Source organism: Diabrotica undecimpunctata, chromosome 5 (genome assembly GCF_040954645.1).
Source record: "Diabrotica undecimpunctata isolate CICGRU chromosome 5, icDiaUnde3, whole genome shotgun sequence".
Classification (NCBI taxonomy): domain Eukaryota; kingdom Metazoa; phylum Arthropoda; class Insecta; order Coleoptera; family Chrysomelidae; genus Diabrotica; species Diabrotica undecimpunctata.
In genome coordinates this window covers 162,474,771-162,502,349 of record NC_092807.1, presented here as the reverse complement: position 1 = coordinate 162,502,349, position 27,579 = coordinate 162,474,771, and the positions used below count along the sequence as shown (strand labels likewise).

At 31.6% G+C, this 27,579-nt stretch overlaps 1 protein-coding gene across 2 annotated transcripts in view; it reads right to left on the bottom strand.

The window, feature by feature from the left end:
- Positions 1–625: 625 nt before the first annotated feature.
- Positions 626–27,579, bottom strand: part of LOC140442070 (uncharacterized) — a 47,907-nt gene continuing 20,953 nt past the window's right edge. The window contains exons 1-3 of one of the 2 annotated variants that reach the window (XM_072533141.1): positions 4,788–4,843; positions 4,177–4,726; positions 626–1,217 (exon numbers count right to left, since the gene is read on the bottom strand). In XM_072533141.1, coding sequence (XP_072389242.1) covers positions 708–1,217; positions 4,177–4,716 — 1,050 coding nt within the window. In that variant the 5' untranslated portion in view covers positions 4,717–4,726; positions 4,788–4,843 and the 3' untranslated portion in view covers positions 626–707. Of the gene's footprint in view, positions 1,218–4,176; positions 4,727–4,787; positions 4,844–27,579 lie in introns of those variants that run through there. The other variant, XM_072533140.1, reaches the window with a different exon arrangement.

Genomic DNA, 27,579 nt, shown 5'->3' with positions numbered 1-27,579 from the left:
TGAGATTTACCAGAATATTATGTCGTTTAAATTTATTTCATAAATAATTTGTTTACTTTCAACAACAATAAATCATAATTTAAGTTTGATGCTAATTACTAATCCTTATCTTTACTCATAAACGAATATTTTAAAATATCTGGTGCAAAATGCGGCTTTTATCAAATTCTCCAATATCCTTTATCTTCTTGTTTCTTTCTTTTTTGTATGTAGGTTTTAAAGCCTTTTTCTTCTTCAATATATTAGTCTAGTAGATTAGTCTACTAAACGTTGTATTTAGGAGGGCTATTCCTCTGTAGTTTTGTGGACAAGTTTTTTGTCCTCTTTTAAATATGGGGATTGTGAAGCTCTTATGCCATTCCTCTGGTGTTTCTGTGTCGTTTACGATTTTGTTAAATAGTTGTGACAGTTTACTTGCCTAAATCGTTTTTATAAATTTGCTTAGATTGGTTTAGGTGGGAGATTGTCACTTTCCATATGGTACACCTCGTACATTAATTGTAATTAACAAAAAGCACGAGATAAGTGCTTCAATTTATAATTCGAAATGACAAGAAATGGAATTTGCAATTTGTGAATTTGTAGTTTATGATATTTGAAAGGAAGAAAATAATTTCAACGAATACAAACGTAATTTATTCATAAGAAAGATGGTTTACAAAAACGATTTAAAATTTACAACTTACTTAGTAGAAAGATCTTACATACTAATTTTTACGTTTATTATTTAAGTCTAAATGTTTAAATTTATCCGTCACCTCCCTTTCATCCAGATTATTTACTATTGCGAACAAAAAAGCTTGGTTCCTAAGTATCTCCACTTTATTTTCGAACGTACATAGAGGAGATTCTGTTTTAATAATATCTTGGCTCTCGCGAGTACTGATAAAATATTGCTTTAACATATCGGTCGTACTATTAATTAACGGTTTCAGTGGATCTAAAGAAACCGTTTCACGTGCCGCTACTGGAGAAGCCGGTTTCCTCGATCGCCTGGCTCTTGGCTTCTTCTTTGTGCCATTACGTGCAGCAGTTTGATCCTTTTTCGTTTTCTTAGGCATTTCCGACGGTTCGGAAGTGCCGGAGATATTTTGGATTTCGCGTATGGTGTAATCAAAAGCTTCAATCTTTTTGGTTTCTGGATTGTATTCTGGTCTCTCGTGTACATTGACAGGCCATTCTTTGGGTAATTTTGTAGCGGGAGATTTTTTAACAGCCTAAAAATAAACAAAAAAATTAGGACATCATTTTTTTAATGGACATCATATTTTAGATATTAAGTATATATTTTCATGTAACTTTCTAGCTAAAGTTTAGTGTCTGAGATTTCAGGTCGCGCTAGCGTCCCTAACATGTCTTAACGACCACTTAAGTAGCCGGTACCGACGGTTTTACGTGCACTTTTAATTATTTATGTTATGACTGCCTTCATTGTTATATGGCCAGTTCTACAGTTGAGTCCACGGTTCAAATTTCTAGAAACTGACTTCATTTACAGCGAAACACATAAATTGTATACGAAAGCTGCACTCTTCACCTTGAAAACACGTTTTGATTTTTGTCGATAGTACACTCTTATTAATATCGATTTTTTACCGTCGAATGATACAAATTTTATTGAACATTGATTTCGCGCGCGGAACTGATATTTAAAATCGCCGATCGCTTCAAACGTTGTTTCTGGGAGAACGGTTTATTCTACGCAAAAAGTGCTAATAAAAATTTTTGGTTTGACTTTTCAAACGAATAAAGAGTTTTGACGATATCTCTCACACACTTAAGGTTCATTTCAGATGTCCGTGCAGTCAAGGAATGTACCTGCGGCTATATTCCAATAGCGTACTATTTCAACATTCTTTAGGATTTTAACTAGACGAATAATGGTTATACTTGGTAATTACACTTGGTTTAATTGGAAAATTACACATTCATGGAATGCATTTTAATAATTTGTACTTAATGTGCATGAGCAATTATTTAATTACTTTCTAACGTAACTGTTTAATTAATTTTTAAAGTGGACAACTTCCAAATGTTGTAAACACCGTATCTATATATATTTTTAACCTTTGGAAATCTCAAATACTCGTTGGTTGATTTTCGTAACGGCGTCATGGCGGATTTTTCTCCAGCAAAAGGCTAAAGCTCACTGCGTTCTCGGCTAACGAAAAGATCATCATATTAAATGTTTTCAATGTATTACAACACGATAATCCTACGTGCTCCTTAGACAGTATTGTGGAGATGTGCGCAAAGTACACAGGATGTACCAAGAGCTCAATTTATAATTTAAAAAGGGAGGACAAGGAAGAGGTCATCACGAATCCTCTTGTAAAATCAGGAAGGCGACCACTGGAAATTAATGAAAATGTTAAAAGTTTAATTCGAAGAAAGGTTCATTCTTTTTTTTTGCCAAGGAAATTCCAACAATTTCAAATATTCATGCCGCATTGCATGATGATTATGTGCTGGGCATCAGTAGAACTCGATTGTGAAAGATATTTCACGAATTAAATTTTTCGTGGGAAGCCATTAACAGAAAATTAATGTTAATTTACAGTCCGGAAATAGTTTCTTGGAGAAGGCAGTATCTTCGAAAAATTAAACAGTACAGAGAAAAAAATCGAAGAATATATTATTTAAATGAGACATTAATAAATAAAGATCATACGGTTTCCAAGGTATGGCAAGACAAAAATGTTAAAAGCAACCGACAAGCTGTGTTGGAGGGATTTTCCACAGGTGTTAGCACCGTCAGGACAAGGGAGAAAGCTTATAATTACCCATATTGGGAGTTCTGAGGTTTTGCTTTTAAGGAAGGGTTGCTCCTATTTGAATCCAACAAAACGAGCGACTACCGCAAGGACATGAACGCCGATGTGTTTAAAGAATATTTTGAACAAATGCTAAAATTTATAACAGAAGGTTCAATTATCGTTGTGGACAATGCTAAATATCATTCACAGCTAACCGAACTATTTCCTACAACAGCGTAAAAGAAAGAGAATATTAGACAGTGGTTAATTAATTAAAATATATCCTTTGGAGATGACCTAAAATTGGAACTTTTGCAAATCGCGAAGGCAACACATACTTTCACACGCATAAATAATGCGTGTCGTAGACGAAATGGCCAAAAAACTTAACGTTACAGTATTCATAGTGCCACCTTATCACTGTGAATTAAAACCTATAGAGTTGATTTGGGCCCAAGTAAAAGGGGACGTGGCAAGAAATAACATCACTTACAAACTTGCAGACGTTAAATAACTTTTTAAACACGCTTTACACAATTCCACTGCCTTAAACTAGAACCAATGCATTCAACATGTGATAAAAGAAGAAGAAAAAATGTGGGACTTGGACAACACATTAGACATCTTGGTGAAACCATTAATTATTAACGTGACTGCTGAATACACCTCCAAGGATGAAGAATAAGTCAACGCAGATTATGCATAACGTGATACTTATTATAATCTTATAATCTTTTAGCTAAGTATTTAGTATTATTTGTAATTATGCACAAAATAAAATTATTAGACATTGACAAAGTTTTTAATCTTGAAAAATTAAACTGATGCGAAACTGTCGATAAAATATTTTTTTGCTTAAAAAACTAACATTTGCATTACTCAAATAAAAAAATAAAATAAAAATAAAAAAAAGTGATACTTCTTCATATATAACTTTTACAAATGCTGTAAAACCCATTTGCACGCCCATGTACGTTTTACACTTATATAAAATGGTAAATAAAACCATTATAAGCTCATTAACTATTGTCTAGGAGACTCTTTAAAACCCTTATGGGGCCTATTAAATACTGGTTTTCAAACGGAAATTGCACATTCCATAACACATTCATTTACTGCACGGACATCTGAAATGAACTATAGTTCTATTTAAATTTAAAGATATTAAGCGCTGAATTAAGGACCCTACCAATTATTAAGTAACTGCAGTAAAAGGTAGAAGCAGATGAACTCTCGAACGGTAGAATTAGCGATGCTTTCCTTTAAGATATAACAAAATATAAAATATTAAGATCAGTGACAAGCAATCAAGAAAAGTTTGTAGTGTTTTATGATAGGAGATGTTTGTCCAATTTGTAGTCTGAGAAGGCTATGACATGAAATAAAACATTCGAAAAAAGTAAAATAAAATAATAAGTACCTTATTTTCTTTCTCCTCCGTGTCATCATCTGTAGTGTCAAAAAACACAAAGTCTTCTTCATAGAACAGTTCGTGAGACAGATTTTTCGATTTATTTCTAACGGTTCGTATAGGATTTCTTCTGATATTACTATCAGTGTTTGTAACATCTTCTTTGACATTAAGTTCACTATCTACACTTACTTCATTTTTATATTCTTTTATAAAGATTATATCGTCATCACTTTCAGTTTTCGTCTCAATTTCAGTCTCCGTCTTCAGTTCAGTGAGGTTTGACTCCGTCTTCATACTTAAATCGATTACATTGTTTGTCTCAGTTTCATTTTTACATAATTCTCCATTCGTGTAATGGAAATATTCTGGTTCGAATACTAGTTCAGGTATATCTGGGCCAAAAGAAGCACCGTAGTCATTTAGGACCATCGGGAACTGACTACAACTTTGCTTGGGATGATACAGCACAGGTGTTTCTAATAAAACGATTTCGTCGTTTTCCAGCATATTTGTGTTTTCTTCCTTAGAGTTATTCTGAGGATCCATTTCTCTATGGCTGTAAAAATAAAAACAACGTTTAGTGAATATTTTAAATTATAGATGTATAAAGAACATACCGAAAATAAATTTTTTAAATGACAAATTGTTTAAATTTAAAATTGTATTTGTCACTGTCAATGTTAAGTTTTTGAAAGGAACAGCTAAGCATACTATGCGTAGCTAGGTAATCCGTCCGTTGACGTTTAACATGACAATATTTATATTTACGTCAACAATACGTCTTACGTAATTTCTTCGTCTAAATGTTTAAATTGTTGGTAATAAAGTAAAAAAAAACAAGAAGTTTTAATACTTCTACAACTATTTAAATAAAGTTCAAATACTTCTAAAAGAGCAATAATTTTAAAAATTGTACAGATACGGAATAATAAAAAGATCAGAATGCCCACTCTGCTTGGCGAGATAAGTACGCGCATCTCGTTCGCGCTGACGGAATCAGCCATGTTTTAAACGGAACCAGTGCTGTTCAGTGAAATGTGAAATTGTGACTCACAGCAATATGTATGTTGAATATGTTCTACATATATTGATCCTGCATCGGAACAATAGACATTTTGGAAAAATTAGACAAGTTTCGGTTAGATTATGTCATCTCGAGCAGCTGCTCCGAATATCCACGTTGCTATCATTAATTGAATTATTTGTAATTGAATTTGTTTTATAAGTAAATAAATAGTTGTGTTTTGTTAGTATGTGCTTCATTAAATACACAACAGTATATACAAATATCCATTCTGAATATACAAACATAATATGTGAATAATGCCACAGAATACATCACCAAACAAGAAGCGAAACGAAGGGCTGTTTCACAATCCAATTTTCTGTGACAATCCGCCATGTTCTAAATAGTTTATCTGTCAACATATAAAAACTGAAGTTTGTTATTTGTTTACGTATTGAAAAGTGTTGTTTCGTGTGTGTTGTTTAATAGTAAAAAAAGAATAATACTGTTATACATATTTTTGTAATAAACTCATTGTGATGACTACACGAAAAGGAAAACTTTATTGTGTTGTTCGTGGATGCCCATATAAATCTGGTGAGGGAAAAGGTAAGTCTCTCTTCAATACCAAGAGATCGTAGCAGGTAAACAACTTAAATTTAAAATTCAAACGCGTTACAAAAGTTATCTGAACATTTATATTTTAGTTAAATACACTTTTTTTAGAAAAAAATACAATTTATACAAAACAGATCTACTTAAAAAACATTAGTTTTAATGATAACTTCGTTTTTCAATGTAACTATAATTTGACTACAGTTTTGAACGACTTCCTCATTACTTTTCTTAGTGTAGTGTAGTTTAACTGTCATTGTCACTCCGAAGTTTCTGTCCTACGAACATCAAAGGTACCTACAAAGCTTTCGCTTCTTTTTGGGTGGAGTATTCTGTGATAATGCTTTCGATTTATTATTATTATTTTATTAAGAATAAATAACGTAGTTTCTTATACCTTCCACTTTACACATACTACAAGGAAATAGAGCATTGAAAAAAGCCTCATTCTACCGATTGAAACTAATTTTTTGAAAAAAATAATTGAAAATAAGGTAATGGCACCAGTAGTGGACAGGGCACCTATAGGTGACACTTATGAAATAAATTCAATCAAATAAGGGTTAAAATTACAGAAATCTTCTCTGGCATAAATTTAATTCTTTGCTGTTAGTGCCATCTATCAGTGAGCATTAAAAGTAGTTTGCTATTTCTGAATCCAAGATGGCTATTAATTGTTTTCACAAGTAGATGCATGGTCCTATCGTCTTAAAGTTTTTTTGTTAGTAGAGTGACTAAAAGGTAAGAAAACATTATTAATATTTTTTGGTACTTTTTATTTAAGTTTAGACATATTAAGAACTAATGCTAGTGGGGGTTGGAAGTTATTTTCTTATTTATTAATAAATTTTAGTAAATAACCTTGAAATAAACCAGATACAAGGGGTGTCATCTTTAGGTAACTAGAATTCATGTAAAATTTTTTTGACACCAGTACATGACACCCAGTGTCAGGTATTGGTTACAATCAGAAAATGTGGGTTCCAATACGTGACAGCTTTTTTTTGTTATAGATTTAAAAGGATGCCAAAAAAAATATTACAATACAGTCATGAAGATATGGAAGCAGCTTTGGTAGATTGCCGAAATGGAATGCCTACGGCAACCTCTGCCAGACTCCATAAAGTTCCACGAGTTACCTTACTCTACAAATTGAAAGGCAAAAATCCAGTAGAAAGAAGAATGGGTCCAAATCCAATATTTACTGCAGAGGAAGAAAATAGGCTAGTGCAGTGGATAATATCAATGGCAAGTCGAAAATTCCCAATTACAAGAAGCATTTTAATCGTAAGTGCTAGAAAATTGGCGATAGAATTAAGTAAACCTCTGAACTTAAAAAACTACAAAATTGAAAAGAAATGGTATTACGGATTTTTAAAAAGGCATCCAGAAATTTCTCAAAGAGTTTGCCAAAATCTTACCAGCAGCAGAAAAAATGTAACTGAACAACAAATTAAAAACTGGTTCACTGAAGTTTACGATTATCTCTCAGAATCAAATTATTGTGATATCCTCAAAGACCCTACCAGGGTCTTTAATGCTGACGAATCAGCCTTTTTTTTAAATCCAAAAGGACAAAAAATTCTAGCAAAAAGAGGTGACCGATCTGTCTACCAAGCTGTTGGAAATGATGAGAAAGAGTGTCTTACTGTTTTGGTAGCATGTAATGCTGCAGGTAGTGTTGGTCCACCAATGGTCATATTCCGATATGTAAGAATTCCAGCAGTTCTGGCGGAGAGTGTACCAAAACAGTGGGGAATAGGTCGCTCAGAGAGCGGATGGATGACTGCTGAAGGATTTTTTGAATATATCACCAATGTGTTTTTTCCTTGGCTGACAGAAGTTGCCAAAATACCTTTGCCCATTATTTTATTTGTGGATGGACACTCATCCCACCTGACTTTGCCTCTAAGTAATTTTTGTATTGATAAGGGTATAATATTAATCGCATTATTTCCAAATTCAACCCACTTGTTACAGCCACTGGATGTAGCTATATTTAAATCTCTAAAGGGTACCTGGAAAGAAAATGTTTTGGAATGGAGATTAGAAAACAATATGTCTGAATTAAAAAAACATAATTTTGCACCACTGCTAGAAAAAATTATAAATTCAAAGATTACACCAGACATTGCAAAAAATGGTTTTCGTAAATGCGGTTTGGTGCCATGGAACCCAAATGCAGTGGATTATACTAAAATTACACCACCTACTGAAGAGAATAATCTGCTTCAAGAACCAATTCAAAATTTAGCTCTGGAAGAAAACTTAGGCAACGTAGATTGGATATCCTTTAAGTTAACATTAAGCAAACTTATTGGCGAACAAAAAGTTTCAGATTTTGTGAGAGGTATTCAGAACAATGAAGACAAATCACTATTTAAAATTTGGGAGAAAGTTTGCGATTATGTGACATCATCTCAAAAATATCAAGAACGGACATTTGTTGATGATCAGACAGTACAAAACGTGACAATTATGGAAAGACTGGAAAACGTAGAAGAAAAAGAAAATATACCTGATAAATTAGAAAATATAATAGATGTATCAGTTATTCACTCGACACCTGTAAAAGATTCTACTCCTGAAAAAATTCCAATAGTAACATCAACACCAGTTAACATAAACATTAACATAGAAGCAGGTCAGTATGTTCCATCACCTTTTAAAAGGGCCTTATTCTGGCCGGAAACGAGCAAGGAATCTTTAAATAAAAGGAAAAGAAAAGAAAAGATACCATCTGTTGTGACCTCTGATTCATGGCAAGAATACAATAAAAAGAAACAACAAGTAAAAGAAGAACAGGAAAAAATTAAAATTGAGAGAAAAAAAAAAGAGAGAAGAAGCTAAGGCTGAAAAAATATTAAAAAAGAAAAAGAATAAGATTGAGTCAGCATCAGAAGATAGTGATGTTAGTGACATAGAGTATGCAGAGTCTGAAAATTCTGGATGGAATGAGGATTTCGAAGATACAGGTGCTGAAGATATACAAAAGCTAATCACAATAGAAAATTTAAGTGAACTACAAAGTGGTGATTTCATTCTAGTGTCATTTATGGGAGGGAAAAGAAATTCCCAAAGATTTAAATATGTCTGCATTGTTCAGAAAAAATGCTCTAAGAACGAATTATTAGTTATGGGATGCAAATCTATTGATACTACAAAACAAACTTTTAAGGCTGTTGAGGATGATGTGTCCACAGTAGCTTTTAATCAAATTTTGGGAAAATTAGAAAATCCACAAGTGGTGCAATCTGGTGATAGGTTTAAATATGTTTTTCAAGCACCAGTTTCCGATTTGAAAGAAATGTTTTAAAATCTTGTAGTTTTTGTCATAAATAGAAGTTTTAATGTGTTTAAATTTAAGAAGTTATATATTCAGTAATTTTAGTTTTAAGTTTTTACATCTTTGTTTGAATAGGTATTATGTGCTTATTAATAATGCTGCATTTTCATATTTATATTTTAGTTTATTTAGGTGTCACCTATAGGGTTCTTGTGTTGTCATCAACTGGTGACCTTCAATTTTTATCTGTCATCTATAGGGGAACATGTATTTTATCAAAAAACATTAAAAATAAAATCTTAAATAAACAACTTTTCGATTTTTTTAAAGATATTTATAAAAAATAAGTAGTAATAGTCACACTGAAATGTTCTCTTGTGACTTTCTTCATCTATCTTAGTCAGTAAAAAATTATAAGTTAATTTGTAATCTAAGAATGTCAGGTACTGGTGCCATTACCTTACTTATTTTTTTTCAACCAAACTATTTTTTATATTGCACTTGGGAATATAACATAACCAAAAATATTTCTAATAAAGACATGAAACAAAATCTAAAATTTTTTACTCGTAGTTTGGCTTACGTAAAAACCGCTCTCCTGTAAATAAATAAACATCTCATCAGCGCACGTGTTGACTTTAAGAGATAACTGCAAATTCCATAATTATCTTTAATAGAAATCATCACCGGATAATCATAAATTATGATTTTTCTTTAAACGTGAGCCAACTATTTCGGTATTTTTAGAATGTACAAAATGTTTGTACATTTTTTAATACACATATTAAAAAACTTACACTTACACACCACAGGATAATGAAAAAAATTGCATTAGAAATCAGATCGACTTTATTCTAACCAATCTAAGATTTAGAAATTCCATTGTAAGCATTAAGACTTTTCCTGGAGCAGATGTCCCCTCACACCATAACCTCCTTGTATCAAAAATGAAACTAAGGGTAAAAAAAATAATAAAATCCAAAAGTTTTAAGGTGAATACTAAGTTACTCAAGATAAAAGGAATCCGTGCTGAGGCTTCAACTTGAATCAATCAAAAAATGAAGAAATTAACATCAGAAATGAAAAACACTGAGAATGTAAATATCATGTGGAGCAAAATCAAAGATTCTGTTATAAAAATACAAAAAGTCGAAAACCTTGGATGACTCAAGAAATACTGGAAATCATGGAACAAAGAAGAAAATATAGAAACAAAAATCCAAATAAGTACAGAGAAAAACATAAAGTAATAAGGAACAAAATAAAAGAGGCTATGGAAAAGTGGATAATGGAAACATGCATCGAAGTAGAAGAATTGCAGAAAAAGCATGATCAACTATACTCTTTAACAACATATACAAATCTGGTGAGATATCTACAGAATGGCTGCTATCGACCTTTGTTCCGCTACCAAAAACCAAGAACTCCAAACACTGTAATGACTATAGACTAATCAGCTTAATGTCACACTTAGACACTCATATACATGCAAGAATATTCAGAAAGTGCGAAGCGGATATGAGTAATAGACAATTTGGATTTCGTAACGGTTTCGGAACAGTGGAAGCTCTGTATAGTTTCACAACTCTTGCCCAAAAATGTCGAGACCAACAAAAAGATCTTTTCGTTGCGTTTACAGACTACAAGAAAGCTTTCGACAAAGTTAAACACAAAACTTTCATGAAATGTCTAAAGAGAAACGGACTCGACAAAAATGACATTAACATAGTGAGAAATCTTTATTGGGACCAACAGGCTGTGGTAACATTAGATGGAAATAGCACGGATGCGCAACAGATAAGTAGAGGAAAGAGACAAGGCTGTGTACTTTCACCATTACTATTTGATATATATTCCGAAGAGTTATTTACGCAAAAACTTGAAAACCGTACAGAAGGGATCAAGATAAATGGTGAAAATATAAATAATATCGTTGTGCTGACGATGCAGTCATTATCGCTGAAAGTGAGACATACTGAGCAACAGTTTGGTTTAACAATAAACATAAAGAAAACAAAAACCATGGTAATCAGTAAGAGGGGCAAAGTCATTACAAGGATCCAGTTAAAAAATGAAGATATTGAGTAAGTGTAAATACTAAGGAGAATAGAGCAATCAAGAGCAGCTTTTTTGAAGATGAGGAAATTTCTAAGTAATCAAAGACTCAATCTGCAAATCCGATATCGAATTATAAAATGTTATATCCACTCTATTGTTCTTTATGGTGTCGAAGCCTGGACTGTTAATGTTTACTTAATGAGAAAACTGGAAGGTTTTGAGATGTGGCTCTATAGAAGAATTTTAAATATACCATGGACCGATTATATTACGAACGAAATGGTGTTGCACAGAATGAGAAGAGACCGAGAACCTTTGACCACCATTAAAAGGCGAAAGACAGCATATTTGGGGCACATACTTAGAAATGATAAGTACGACTTGTTGCAGCTGATTATGAAGGGTAAAATCAAAGGAAAAAGGGGTAGACGACAAATATCCTGGCTGAAAAACATTCGCTACTGGACCAGGTTAAACACACAGATGCTATTAAAAAAAAGCAGAAGACAGAGACGAATTTGCAATGGTTATAGCCAACCTTCATTAGTGGAGACGGCACCAGAAAAAGATCTGCTTAAGCCAAGTATTTCGTTCTTAACGTGAAATTAAGTATACCTAACACGATTATGAAGATAATCACTAGAATAAAATACACAACGGAATAAAAGGATTACACAAAGCAGTTAGGTAGACAAGGGAAGGATCGATCTTAGCTAAGATATTTGGTCGATGTTGAGGAAGATTTGTGGTAGATTAAAATGAGGAGAGAGCGAAGACAAGCATTTGACAGGGAAGATTATTTTGATTAATACCAACCCTGTTAAAGAACTGTATATATTGACAATTATTTTTCAAATAACTGGAAGTGAAATAGCTTATCTTTTTGAAAATATGTCATTAAATATATTTTTAAGATTTTAATGTTATTTTGGATTCTATTTATATTTTGATTAAATTATACTTCCAAAAAATATTTTCACAATTGCTTTTAAAAAATTGGCCGAAATTGATTGGAGTAATTATTTTTAATCATCTCCAAGTTTATAAAATCCATTAACACTTTCTGTCATTGTTGTTTTGAGCGCTGCGAAATTTTTGAAATTGTAAATAATGAGTGATCGTAAATATAGAAGCAACATACCTTCGAATACAATGTTTATTTTAGCAATATTTTGACGGTGCTTCCTGCTGTATAAACGTTTATATGCAAGGTTTATCAATGAAGATGAAATTTTCGGTGAATTATCGGTTTTGTGTTGTTTTAATAATAGTCCTGTAGAGACAAAAAAAAAGCTGTAGGGACAAAATTAATGATTTTGAACATTAGTGAATTTTTGAATCCAGCACAATGATATGCAGAGCAATGCCTGGACTAACCTCCAAGTATTTGCATCTCCAAACTGTTGTTTATAATTTTTTTATGACACTTTTAAAGTAAAAAAAAATATAAGTATAAGTATATAGTATAATATAAGTATAAGCAAAATATTTAATGAATGTACATAAAAAAGCTTTAATTTGATCTGCACTACATTAAATTTGATTCAATAGTTAATGCAAAAATAACGGTTGAAAATCGAAAAATGTGAATTTTTCGCCATTTTGAAGTTTTATGCAAAAAGCATTATATTGTTACTCTTTTAATTACAATTGAATTAATTATTTCATAAACAACCTAAGTCACATTCGGTCAGTTTGCAGGAGATGAAAAAATGTTTTGAGAGTTTATCTGAATATTTTCACTAAAAGTGAAGTTTGAAGTTAATAGATTACACCTAATGTAATAATTTATCAAAAACAAAAGCATTCTAAATCGTTACTAAACTCTTTAAGTAAACATTTTTAAAATGGACTTTTGAGTTGTTTAAGTAATGAAATGTCAGATTTCAAAATAAAAGTATTTATTACTAAACAATTTTAATATCATACAGTTTATTTTGTGGTTTCGTTGGATTTTTTCTTAGTTGTCGATGTTTGGATAATATGTTCGTAAAATGGTTTGAAGGTTTCCTCCACCCATTGAAGCAGTGTGGTCAAATTTTATTTTTTGTGTATCTTGGTCGACGCACATGCTGACTTATAATACCTAGGCCGCCAGTCTTTAAAATTTATAATACTTTCTCTTTTAATTTTACAGACCGTGAATAGGTTTTGGGCACTTTTTGGTTTTGGGTAATTTTCTGCGGTTTATTTTAACAACCCAAAAAACACGCTCATAGTAAAGAAACGAGTGACCACGAAGTAGGAAAAATTGTTGAATTTTTTGAAATCTGCCTGTATCGGTTAATGCTAAACACATTCTTGTAACGCAGTGGTTTTTGTTTTAACCTGGACAGTTGACAGAAAACAGGCGTAGTTCCTTTACGTCGGTTAAAATATATTTTTCTATATAATCTAATAGAAAGCTGCAGACTTTTTCGTGCTTCTGCTTCGTGGTAAATATAAAGAATGGATTTTCGTGACCTAATATTGGTACCGCAAAAAACGTTAACGATAAGCTGCGATAAAATCGAAGGCGATTACCTCTACATCATATCTTTGAATGCATTCCTCAACTTGATCATGTAGGGCAGTGTAAATTTTTTTATTTCGGCGGCAGTGTACGACTTTTTTGGCAACCGCTACTTTTTTACTGCTTCACCTAGACTAGGTCTTTTAATTTTTAAATTAAGTTCCTCACAGACATTGCCTGTGTCAAAGGCATTGGTGGCCTACCAAAATGTAGGTTAAAATTTTCATGAAAAAATTCATTGTAGTGACTGTATTTTACTGTACTCTCAGGATACTTTCTTAATTAATAATTCGTGCATTATTAATGTATATTAAGTTTCGTATCTATATACTTAAATTCCTTACCAGACTAATGAGACTCTTTGACTGGAAATGTAATGTGGCTACGGATAAGTTCCCTAGTTTGAGCATCAATAATGTTCCCTTTTATATTTTTCACCTTTTATCTGTATTTCCTAATGCCCTTACGCCTTTTAGTAACAGGCTCTTCATCCTTACCGTGTTCAGCAGTGGTGGTTGGTTGATCGTTGTTCATAATATTAAAATATGAACGTTTTTCTTTCAATATACAGACAACTTTTTGTAAGCAGCAATAAGAGCAAACAATAGAAACACTATGAATTTTATAGGTTATGGTAAACGTCGACATGCAAAATGACAACTGACAATTCAGTGCATTTAGTGCTTATTCCGGGACTAAGGTGGTTTCAGAAATATATGAATATTTCAAATCGATATAAAATCAACTCTGCTTACGGGACTTAGATGTATTCTGCATTAAATTGTGTGTAACCCACAGAAATATATGTTGGTGTTATAAACTCAAATCGCCAAAATGTGACTTGGCTGTTTCCAAAATAAGCGATTCAATTAAATCAGGTCAATGATTAAGGTCAATTCCTTTTCAAGATAATTGCTCAAAAAGTTTTTCAACCCCTTATTTATTGCTTTAAAGTTATAGACTTGTGCGTTATAAACTAATTAAGCTACAACGCTTCCTATACAATACACACATTTTTAACTTATTGATTCTTATAACTAAGGTCAAAACAAAGAATTAAAAAAAAAAGTTTTCTACGATTAATAGACCAAGTGATGCCACTCAATAGTTAAAGGCCTATATTTTATGAGGATATGATTTTAATTTTTTAAAACCGCTATTTATAGTCGAAAAACATGAGCAAAGCTGAATATTTTTTCGGGAAGCCATTGTTTCAAGAATTTGTATGTGACATTATTCAAATTAGGGAAAAATTGTTTTATTACTTTGGAATACGAGTATGTTGGTCATTTATTTCTTGTTTTTATCATTTCGTACAGTTTGAGTAGTTAATATTGATTTTAAATAAGTGATGGATAAAAAGTACTTACACAGTGGTGTATACAAACTTAAATGTGGCATCTGCCTAAAAACTTACATTGGTCAAACTGGTAAAACTTTTAACAAACGTATAGCAGAACATAAAAGGGTTTTCAATAATAGAAAAACAGATTCTACATACGCACTTCACCTTCTAGATCATAATCATTCTTTTAATGACGAGGTTCAGATTTTTCACATCCAAAATAAAGGACTTAAGCTATCTTTATTAGACTCTATATAAATCAACAAATAAAAAACACCGACATAATTCTGAATGACCAGCTTAAGACAAACAGTCTCCCCTCCTCAACCTATTCTGTTAAAGACTATAAAGTATAAACACATACCCAAAAATAGATTAGTTGAGAAATTCCTTTGTCGAAACAGCTGCAGTGATAAGGTATTATATTAAATTTTGTAGAAGTTTTAAAAACAAAGCTTTCAGTGTTTTATTGTTATATAATACTGATTTTGCCTTAAGCAAAGTCGTGATTTTGCCTTTAGCAAAGCCGTGATTTTGATCCATTCGGCCTCTTAGTTTGATGCTTATAAACATTAGAAACTAACACAGTTATTAACTAAAATGCGAACAGAAAAACAAAATATAAACCAAATCTCCTCAACGATTTTTCGTATTATATTAAAAATATCCCGAAGGCAGCCATGTCATAACATTAAAGTTCTAATCCAATGTGAGTCCAAAATAATAAATCACGTAGCCTCTACAAACGAAGGCTCTTTATTAAAATAATCCACCAAATATTTTATATAAAAAGTCACTGACTTTTAATACTTTTGAACAATAATTCATATAGACATTATTTATATATCAAGCAGACAAATTCATCAAATGTAGTGATCTATTTTTATTTCTATATATTCAAGTGTACATCCGGTCAAGTTGAGCAGAAAGTACACTGCGAAATTGGCAACCAACTATGTCTGGATGCTTTTAAAAAATTGCGAATTTTATTTAGATTACCCAAACTGGATTTTGCAACTTCTAGTGCCAAAATGTTTAGTCTGACAGAGCAGATGTAGGATAAAAAACTGGTTTAAAATATTTAAATTTTAATTTAATTGGAAAATTACATCAATGTATAAGTTTTTACATAATACCGTGTAAAAAGTGTTTACTAACACCACGAGCTATATTATTGTTAAATTTCTGGAAGTATTCTTTTGTATTTCCGTCGAAAACATTTTTTAGTGTTTTTTATAGTAGGAATCTTAGGGACAAGGCGAAAAGCTCCGGTTGGTTCGGAAAAATATTTTTATGAAATTTTTTGCACTGGTTGCATGACGTACCAGTATCTTGTTCTGTAAAAAATATAAGAACCGTCAAACGGCACTGAGGTCCCAATCTGCCTGCTCCTATTCTTAATATTCTATATTTTTAGTATATTTTTAGGAAAAAGTAGTAAATATTTTTTTATGAATACAATCATATACAAATATCCGTGTTGAAACGCTAGTTAAGATAATTTTTGGTAAATATCCACCCCAGTATGCCAACAAGTGAAAATTGGCAAGTCCAAGGGCGGTGCAGAGCGACAGATGATTCCAAATTTAGACAGTTTGACGTTGTCAGACAACACTAATTATTCGTAAAACATGCTGCCAACACCAACTTTAAAAATGGCACAGAAAATTATGTGTGATTCATAAAATCATTGTATTTAATACAGACTCCCAAAAAAAATAAATATTGTCAATTCATACAGCTATTATATACAACTAATAAAAATGTTAGTAATAAGACAAATATGTATGTTATTAATAAGACAAATATAATTATACATTGGAAGACTAAAATTCACCTCCAAATACCTGGTGAAAACAATATCGAAACGGAAAATATAGTATTTAACCACGGCCTATTCCAAGGAGACTCGCTGAGTCCATTGTGGTTCTGTCTAGCGATGAACCCACTGTCCCAGCTATTGAACTCCACTGACTCAGGTTTTAGCATTAAAAACAACAATACTGTAGTGGCGAAGCTTAATCATCTGTTGTTTATGGAAGATTTGAAACTAATGGCTTCCACTCTAAATCACTTAGATCAAATGCTAAAAAGTGTAGAAACTTTTTCAAATGATATCAGTATGCACTTTGGGTTAGACAAATGTCGTGTAATGAATATAGTCAAGGTAAAAGTTCAGCCCGGAGGATTCGATATGCAAAACGGCCAAAACATCGAGGCTATTGGCGAAAATGACATGTATAAATATCTAGGAGTAAAGCAAGCGCGGAGAATTGACCATAAATAAATGAAAATCGAATTAACATCAGAGTTCATACAAATGGTAAAACAGCTACTCCGCTCACATCTATATAAATACCAACGCATTTTCCGCGCTTAGGTACTCATTTGGGATTATTAAGTGGACTAAAATGGATATAGAAACTCTTCAGCAAAAAGTACGAACACACCTCACAAAGACACAAAAACACCATTCTCAAAGTGTACGAGTACCTCGGTATTTAGGAGGATGAGGACTTATTGATATAAGCGAGCAATTAGAAAAACAGATTACTATTTAAGGAATTTTCAGGTGCAGGCGGAGACATCTACTCCTCATCGTCTTATTTGTGCAGTAGATGACACAACACCGATCAAACTGAGGGAACAACAAATGCACATAAACCATCTTACTAAGAACAAAAAAATGCGCATCTGGGTATGGGTAAACCTCTGCAAGGGCGACATCCGAATGGAGTCAGTTAAGACTATGTCGACAATATAGCGTCGAACTATTGGTTGACATCAGGAAACAGAAGGTTCATTATATCAACCAAAAATTTCCTAAAATATATCGTCAAAGATCCTCAGGTCCAAAACGACAAATACCGATATGGATGTCAAGCCTAAGAAACTATCCAACATTTTACCGGAGGCTGCCAGGCATTTGCTGCAACTGAATATAAGGAACGACATGACTCAGTAGGGAAGATCATCCATCAAGAGATAGCTTTTAAACTGGGACTTCTACAAACAAACCATCTCTCATATTATCAATACGTTCCTGAGAGTATGCTTGAGAATGACAACTACAAGCTATACTGGGACCGCACTGTGCTCACAGACCAAACTGTAGCACATAATAGACTGTGGCCCAGTCTTTGTAGACTTTTTTTATTATATAATATATAGTATTTTTATTTTTTGTTCCCCATTCTGTATCCTCTTCCTTTGTTAACGCTGTTGATGATTTCATCCACGGTTAAATTGAAGAGCATAGGGCTCTTGTCTTATTCCGCTGCCTATTTATATAGGTTCTGTAAGTTGTCCATCTATTCTGACTTCCATTTTGTTGTTTTGGTAGATGTTTTCCATAGTTTTTATATTATTTATCTATTTTATAAAATTCTTAGGGTAGATTTTTGGGGAGCATCAAACTTGTTTAATATTAACGAAGATGATCGACTAAGAGGTCATAATTATAAATTGAAAAAGGAGTCTTTTAAAATCCATTGTAGCGATGATTTATGGAGAATAAAAATGAACTACAAGCTGGATGAATTAATGCAGAGCTCAGTGATATCGTTAGATGTGTAAAGTCACATAGATTATACTGGCTTGTTCACTTAGAAAGAATGCCAAATGCAATTGAATTGAATTAATAAAATTTAAGTATTTTTGTCGACTGGTAGCTATAAAACATTAAAAAGCTATTATTATTTTTTTGTTTTGATGATGGTAGCGCAATAATGTGCTAGTGGTGGTAGTGCAATAAATATAAAAATAAACAATTTAAACCGCTTAGTATTCTAAGTGACACTAACTTGGCAAATTATTTACTAAACCATTTGGTTGATGCATGGTAAAATGAACTAGCGTTAGTTGGCAAATGGATCGCTATTTTAGAATATAATTTTGGCTTCGATATTTTTTATCTAAATATTATTTTATTAAAAATGTTTTGTCCTTCAGCTTTTATGTATTGAAATCAGTACACATTTTTTAAGTTTCCTAAATAACTTACGTAATCATAACAATAATAATCTAGATGGATTACGAAATTAAATTAATAATCATTAATTTGTATCTCTTATTTACAAAATTCTAATCAAACGTAATCATAAAAAGCTTTTGTTAACATTATGAATATAAAATAACATATATTTAATGTGGTGATAGTATATCTACCCTTTTTTAAGTTCTGTAGATCTAGTCACATCCTAAACGCACCACATTCTTGCAAGTAGGGGAAAGTGGGGCATAGTGGGGTGGTGGTGTTCGTAAAAAATATATGTTTTTTCTTTGTTAAATAATTCTTTAATCAGTTTAATAAATCGAATAAAGTTGTCAAACGATACCAAATTCACTAGAACAATTAAATGTTTATTACCTTTGACAGCTACATCTTGTAGACGAAATATTTATAAAACTATTATACCCCGGTTTTGCCCCTTATAATGGGGCTAACTGAGTTAGTAAATGGTGCAAAGTGGGGGCACTTAATTCAATATAACTAAGTAACATTTACTGCAATTTATCATAATAATTTCAAACTATCTGACTTTAAAATTTTTATTGTTAAGAAAACAAGTTGTTACATTATTTTGAACAAAACTTAAGTTTCACACCTAGTACCCAGGTGTGTTGCATCATCATCCTCGTCTTCTTCTCCAGTACAGGAAGAGTGTGCCCAACCACAGCATTTTCGGCACAATACCCGTCCCTCATCGGATTGCAAGTATTGCGACCAACAGTAACCCCAATAGATACACTGAGCATCCTCGTCCTCAGATTCTTCTTTTTCTTTCTTTCTTTGTTTTTTTTGTATGTTTTTACCCTTAGATTGATTTATTTTAGAGTTGGTTACGAGTTTTTTGGTGACCTTCCTTTTCTTTGCCGGGTTTTACCTATTTTTTGTGTGTCTCTGATGACATTATTACAATTATGTAAAGTGACGTAGTGTTGAGAACTATTAATATATGTTACTAGTTCACAATAATAAAATAAATTCAAATATATAAATAAAAATGAACGATTATGTAACAGAAAAACAAAAAAAAATCTCAATTGAATTTAAAAAATGAAAACTTTTATTTAGGTAAAACGTAGATTGTCTCGAAGGGAAACGGACTGTGAAGGCTATAAAGACAGACTTAGAATGAGACTCGAAGTAAAAATAAGGGCAATTATAGGTGTGGAAACTCTCTAGCTGACAGTGGATATTATGAAAGAGGCCTTAACTGCTGCTTACCATGAAACTGACAGAAAGATCTAGGAAACAAACGAGAAATACACATTGGTGTAATAAAAACCAAATTCAAGAAAGCTATATAATAAGACTAAATCAACTAAAAAAACTGACACAATGTAATACAAAAATCCGTAAAATTAAACGAAAAAAAAAAGCTTCGTGGCAAATGTTTTGCAAGAAAGTCGAAAAGACCGTTCAATATTCAAAGATCCACTCGGTGTTGGTAAATGAGTAAAGTCGGCTTCTTAGAAAGGAAAGATGAAATTTATATAGAAACCGTGTACACGTAAATTCTGTTTACTTCAGACAGTCTTCATTGTCGAACTAACACCTAGCTGTCATCAAAGCAAGTTTGGCATTTTTTGGTATAGCAAACGTTGAAAGTTACTTACATACCGAAGATCGGTAAAATATCGGACTGAACAATCAATGAGAAAAATGATGAGAAAATGATTGATAAATATATAAGAAAGAGGTGCTAAAGAGATATGGTCAATATACAGCCAAGGTCAATATGCAGACCAGCCAGGAAAGTCAACGGACTTAACACGGATGATCTAGATAATTTTAAAAAATTTCTTGTTTGTTCGTGTTGATTGTTGTATTTCTAAAAATCTCCTGAAAAACTTGTCTACGTATTTCTAATTGACACATTGACACATAATTTAGTCAAAAACTTATTCGCACTGTTTTCCGACTACCTGTTTACTTTTACATCTATGTAGAAGTAATATTTTTATTAACTGCTGTCTTGAGTATCATTTTCACACAGTTTTCACAAAAATAAGTATTAAAATATACGACAAACCAAACTTGACATTCAGAATGTGAAACCATAGTTGTTACGTCACTTAGCATGATAACTGTAAGAGCCGATATATTTTTGTGATTCCCTGGCCTCTCAACTACGATTTTTTTATTGGTTTGGTTGTCATAATTAATTGATACAATGAAAAAATTAGTTTTTTAAAATATCAAGAATATATTAGCTTTGTTCGATAAACATTGCAATTTGCTTCATGTGACGAAATGAGCTCTCCAGAAAATATTATCAGATTAAGTAATGCTGATAATACAAGAAGAAAGACTGTTCTATCTCGAAACTGAAATACTATAGATTAGATAGATATTACTTTTTTAAATTTGATAAAAATAATAAATGCTTAAATGATAAAACGCAGTTTTGTCCATTCCTAACTCATTTTCTTAAAATACTTCCTAGACTTTGATTTTTTGGCACATTCTAATAAAACACTTTACTGTAATAAATCATTTAAACGAAGCGTCCACAATATTTATAAATTTTAGGTTTTATTACGAGCTGCACTAATAGTACAATAATTCTCTACTAATTCAGCTCGTAGAAATTTTTCAAAATATCAAAAAGTTAAAAATTACAGTTAAATTTTAAACAAACACTTGTGATTCTACAAATATTTCAAAATCAAAATTAGACAGACAGCTTAATATTTCGCGAGTTGTTATAAAAAGGTTATAAAAAAATAGAAAGGCCTTTGTTAAACATATATATATATAAACACTTTTAATACTTAATACTCAATACGGCAAACACTCTTACAAAAGGGTTACCACAAAACCCAAATCAATAGGAGCATTCCAAAAACATCTAAATCCCATTCCATCCAAAAGGAAACCTTGCCGCCTGATCAACCCAAAATCTTTCTACCTTTTATTAAATGTGTCACCGACAAGATCAGTAGAACTCTTAACCCTCTAAATATCAAAATCATCTTCACTACTCACTCCTAGTTGTCCAATCTCGTCAGATACGTAAAAGACCAAATCCCAAATGAAGACAATAAGGAAAAGTAATAAGAAAGACATAAGAAAATACAATGAAATACTGGTAGAAAATGCAACATAAGATGAAAACTATCGATCGAAACTATTTTACGGATGAAAACATAAGAATTACATTATTCTGAAGCTATTTTCTTGTGGCATTTTAAATTAATTTGTATTTAAATGGGAATAAGCCACAATTAAAGGTTAAAATACGTTTATTGACGTTTCAATTTCCACTTCGGAAATCGTTCTCAAAATACAAACATTAGTAAATTAAACAAATTTTGTTTTTTGTTACTTAGTGAAAAATTCTTCTAATAATTTAATTTTATCTGACTCATCTATATTGACAATTCAGACATACCTTATACATTTTAAAGTAGAAGACTTTAAAATGATATTGCCAATATTGTTGAGTTGCGTTCCTGGGACGACTTTACTTATAAGATAGTTCATTCGATTACGATCAAATACTTACCATGTCGGGATAGTATTATGAGGTTTTTTTTCTGGTTTTTCCCTCATAATTTATTATGGAATCACTAACAGGAGAATTTTACTGTCATCATGGCATGTATTTGTCTTTTTAAAGACGAATTACATGTAATGATCTTTTCTGACGGATATTCTCAAGTTAAAGTTGATTTCATGTAATCGAATGAACTATCTTATAAGTAAAGTCGTCCCAGGAACGCAACTCAACAATATTGGCAATATCATTTTAAAGTCTTCTACTTTAAAATGTATAAGGTATGTCTGAATTGTCAATATAGATGAGTCAGATAAAATTAAATTATTAGAAGAATTTTTCACTAAGTAACAAAAAACAAAATTTGTTTAATTTACTAATGTTTGTATTTTGAGAACGATTTCCGAAGTGGAAATTGAAACGTCAATAAACGTATTTTAACCTTTAATTGTGGCTTATTTCCATTTAAATATAAATTAATAAGAATTACAGACCGAAATGAAATAATAAAACTCGTGACTAAATTTTACAGCGAACTATACAAAGTCCCTATAAAACTTGAAGAAGCAATCAGTAACCAAGATGTACCAAAAGTCTTTCCGGAAGAAGTAGAAGCGACAATTACAAAAATAAAAAGCAGTAAAGCAGCTGGAATAACAGCAGATGGCTTAACAGTAGAAGTGCTTAAATACGCTGGCAAAAAAAAAACATGGAACATCTTAGCAGGCATATTTACAAACTGTCTACGATCAAGTTGTTTACCAGACTACTGGAATACAGCAAACATAATTCTCATTTATAAGAACGGTAGTAAAGACATACCTTTACATACATGCTTCTACTTCTAGAGGTAGACATACCTCTACTAGACATACGTTTACTACCAATCATATGCAAGATGTTCACAAAGATCATCAACAACAGATTAACACATGCATTAGATGCTGCACAGCTAAGTGAACAAGCTGACTTTAGAAGTGGATTCAGTACCACGGATCATATCCATACGCTTCGACAACTAATAAGTAGAGCTAAAGAATATGAAATACCGCTAGCATTAACCTTCATAGATTTCGACAAGGCTTTTTTATTCTATATATCCCAAGGCAATAATAAAAGCTTTGACCAATCAAGGAATTGACAAACCGTACATAGAAACTTTAGCAAATATATACCGACAAGCAAAAGCTAAGGTAACAATTTATGAAAACACTCCAGAATTTCCCACCACCAAAGGCGTCTGACAAGGAGACGCAATATCACCAAACTCTTAACTGCAACTATAGAAAATTTATTGAGCAAAACGAACTGACAGAACAAAGGCCTATCCATTAATGAAGAATACCTCAGTCATCTTAGATTTGCAACATCGTTCTGATTGCTAATAATCCTAAAGAACTACAAGAACTTATAGGCGACCTAAATGCAGCTAGTAATGAAGTTGGCCTAATAATTAACTTGACAAAATCAAGAACCGTGTACAGCGAGCTAGTAGATGTCCTAGATTTAATAATAATCAACACTTCAATTGAAACAGTACACGCGTATGTCTACACGCTGAACTACAAATCCAAGCTTACAGGCAACTATCGGATGATGATGAATATTTCTACAGTTTACCCTTGAAAACACTATATTGCACTCTTTCCGTAGAGAAAAGAAGTTGAAATGGAAGTAGACGGCTTACGAAAAAACAAACTATCTGCTGGTAGATATATTTGATCGACCAATAATGCTGGTCGATATATGTAGAAGAAATATACATTATTTAGGCAGTATTTTGATAAAATTAATAATATTGATCGATAGATCTTCTGTCATTGAGATTTTCAAATAAGTATGATCTAAAAACATATCAGCAAAATAAGAAAAGACGTCTCAATCCTTACAAATCTGAAATATTATCTATCAATATAAAAGGCTATGATGACAAGTCACACCGTTTGTTCAGTAAACTAAAGAAGCCATCTAGGAAATAAATATGTACTATCACCATTTGACATTTTAATCATATTTTGTTCTTGAAACGCTACGTTTAATTAATAATACTGTATTGTAGAATAAAAATCCTAACGCCATCTGAATAAATAAATCTGAACTACTGAGATTTCAACCTATGAGTCAATCATATTTTGTTTAAACGTAAAAGTTTTATGTTAGTTTAGATTTAAAATTCTAGCGTCACCTAAGAAAGAAATTTGAACAGATAAACTGACAGATAAAAATTAACCTAGAAAATAAATTTTGTTTACACTACTCGTAAGTTCGTTATTCTGTTGTAGGTTATTGCGAAGTCAAAAACATAACGTAAATATTATTATTTAGTGTAGGTTAGAGACATGGATATTAAAGGTTTAATGAAATCGGAGAGTATAATCAGTATGATGTTTAATGTTTATAAACTTAGTGCGAGAATATAATATTTGATGCAGAATTGAACATTTCAATTTTTGTAATGATACAGACTTCTTAAAAGGTTAAGATTAAGTTAACCGACAGTGATCTATATTTTGATAAAATATTGTAAATAGTTGTTCATAAATTATTATAAAAGTGGGTGTATGTTTCCGAGAAACAGTGGGCATGCTAACTTAACGGTAAACAACCATAGCTATACCTTGGCAAAAGGAAAAAGGGGTACAGTTTTCGTCTTGGCGGCATATTTATTGCTAATTAATTGCTGTTGTAATCCCCAAAAACTACTTAATCATCCCCTAGCTGCAAACACACCACTAAAAAAACCGAGATATCGGCCAAAAAGCTAACCGCAAGGAATTTATTGCCGAAGTTTTACGCCAAGAAATAATTTATAGCTGCAACCGTTTCCGAGAAATAATGATTATGCTAACTTTACAGTAAAGGTAGCATAGCCATAGCTTTATATCAGCAATAATTATAAGGCAACACAGCCCATCATGGTGGCATATTTTACTGCTGATTAATTGCTATTGATTGGTGACCAATTCCCAATCTCCGTTTTGGAATGTTACTCAATTGTCAATATCCAGCACATCGTTCCAACACAAAAACATAGACAAAGTAAAAATGAGTGTCGCCAGATGGATACACGGAGAACCAAATCAATCATTTTCTAATAATTACTAGGCATGAAGTGGATGTCATGGCTTGTCGCAGTTACAGGGGAGCAAATATGGACATCACCTTAGTATAGCAAAGATACAGACATGTCATAAGCTAGAGAGAAAAAAAACGAAACAAATAAGGTATATCGTTAATGAACTTAGAGACCCTAGTAAAGTCGATGACAAAATGTACAATCTGTCAATATAACTAAACAATGGAACAAAATAAGAGATGTAATGTAATCGACAGTGCAGGAAGATATGTTTATTGAGCAACAGACAAGAAGGAGAAATAAGTCGTATGATGGAGAATGCGCAGAGGATATCAGAAATAAAAACGAAGCATACAAAACAATGTAAACATACATAATATGTATATATTTTCATTTACTTAGTTTAGAGATATAATATTTTCATAATCTTGATAATTAAAAAATGGAATAATTAACCTTTTTCAAAATAAATTGGTGCTATTGATTTAATAATAGTAGTATCGGATTCCAAAATGAAAGATTTGCACATAGTACTAGGTTGTCCGATTCTTTTCTTGTCAGATAATTTTTATAAACTACATTCAATTATATATAAAAAAGACTCGAGTAAGTATACAAAATATCCAGAGTGTGGTAGGAAATTTTCAAAACATGCAATAAATCTTTTATATAATATATGGAATATTGATTTTAAATTTTAACAAGGTATCTACCAGGTAGGAATAAATAATTCCGTATTCTTTATAAGAAGTTTAAATGGAGATAATAGAAATGGGTTCTTACAAGGAGATTCTAATTATGGAGTAAAGCCATTTTTAAGAAGTCCACAAAAAAATCCAATTTCTATAATGAATTTCATATTAGAACCAGATATGCAACATAACTTTTTATGTATGGAGGAGAAAGTTTAGGTACTATTTCATCCAGTGAAAGTGGCTGTAAGGTTGAAAAGATTCAACCGTTCTAATCTACAGCAATATTCTACAAGTATAACCTAGCGAGAGATCAAAATTAGGACAATTTTGAAGATGAATTGCTAAATGAAGACATTACTGAATTTTTTTAATTTGAAGATGTTTGAGCTAACCTTATATAATATTTTAGTGTTATGGAAAAACCTGGAAGAATTATTAAACGTGTATTATTTTTTTATTCGTTATTAAATTTTTCTTTGCATAATTTAATTTATTCCTGACACCACAAATTGTATAACCAGAAGGGATATTAAAACATTATTGTGATTTTTTGACAATTAATTAAATATTGGTGAGATTAGAAATAAATTTTACATTTATCCTACAGATAAATAACCTCAAAATAATTTAACGTGAAAAGACAGGTACATTTTATTTTAAATAAAAATGTTTATCTGTCTGTCAGATAGGACAATATTTATTTGGAGGTGAAACGACCGGCCCTTTCATGCAAGAAGTTTATTATTTTAAAAATTTAATTTTTAATTCTTTTGAAAATTTTGTTGATCCTAAAAAATTGGTTGCGAATTTGGTGATCGGTAAAAAATAGAATACAAAACTTGAGCTTTTCCAACAAATAAATTGCCAAACTAGAATTACGCTGGTTTTATACGTAGGTCAATTTCATAAGACGACTTTATGCAAAAAGTTCAGCGACTCTCCAAATCTGACTTATTTGTCATGAAATTTGTACAACAGATTAAAATATTATTCTGTTGTCATCCTAGCTTTAAAATGGAGAAAGACAGAAAAAATTAAGTGAAGAGAAAAAATCACCAATATTACAATAAAAATCGAAAAGTGACCCACTTGGAACATACACACGCATTCTTTAATGTATGATAGTGATTTATACTCCACTGCTGAAACGTTTGAATCAATTGTAAGATAATGGTTGTTAAAATTCAGAGAAAAGAATTTTAAATACTCATAATATTGGAAAAATGTCCCATTTGGCACCGCCAAAACATTGTAAAAATAAAATTGTACATAAAAATTAATCGGCGAAACATTTTTTACAAATTTTTTGAA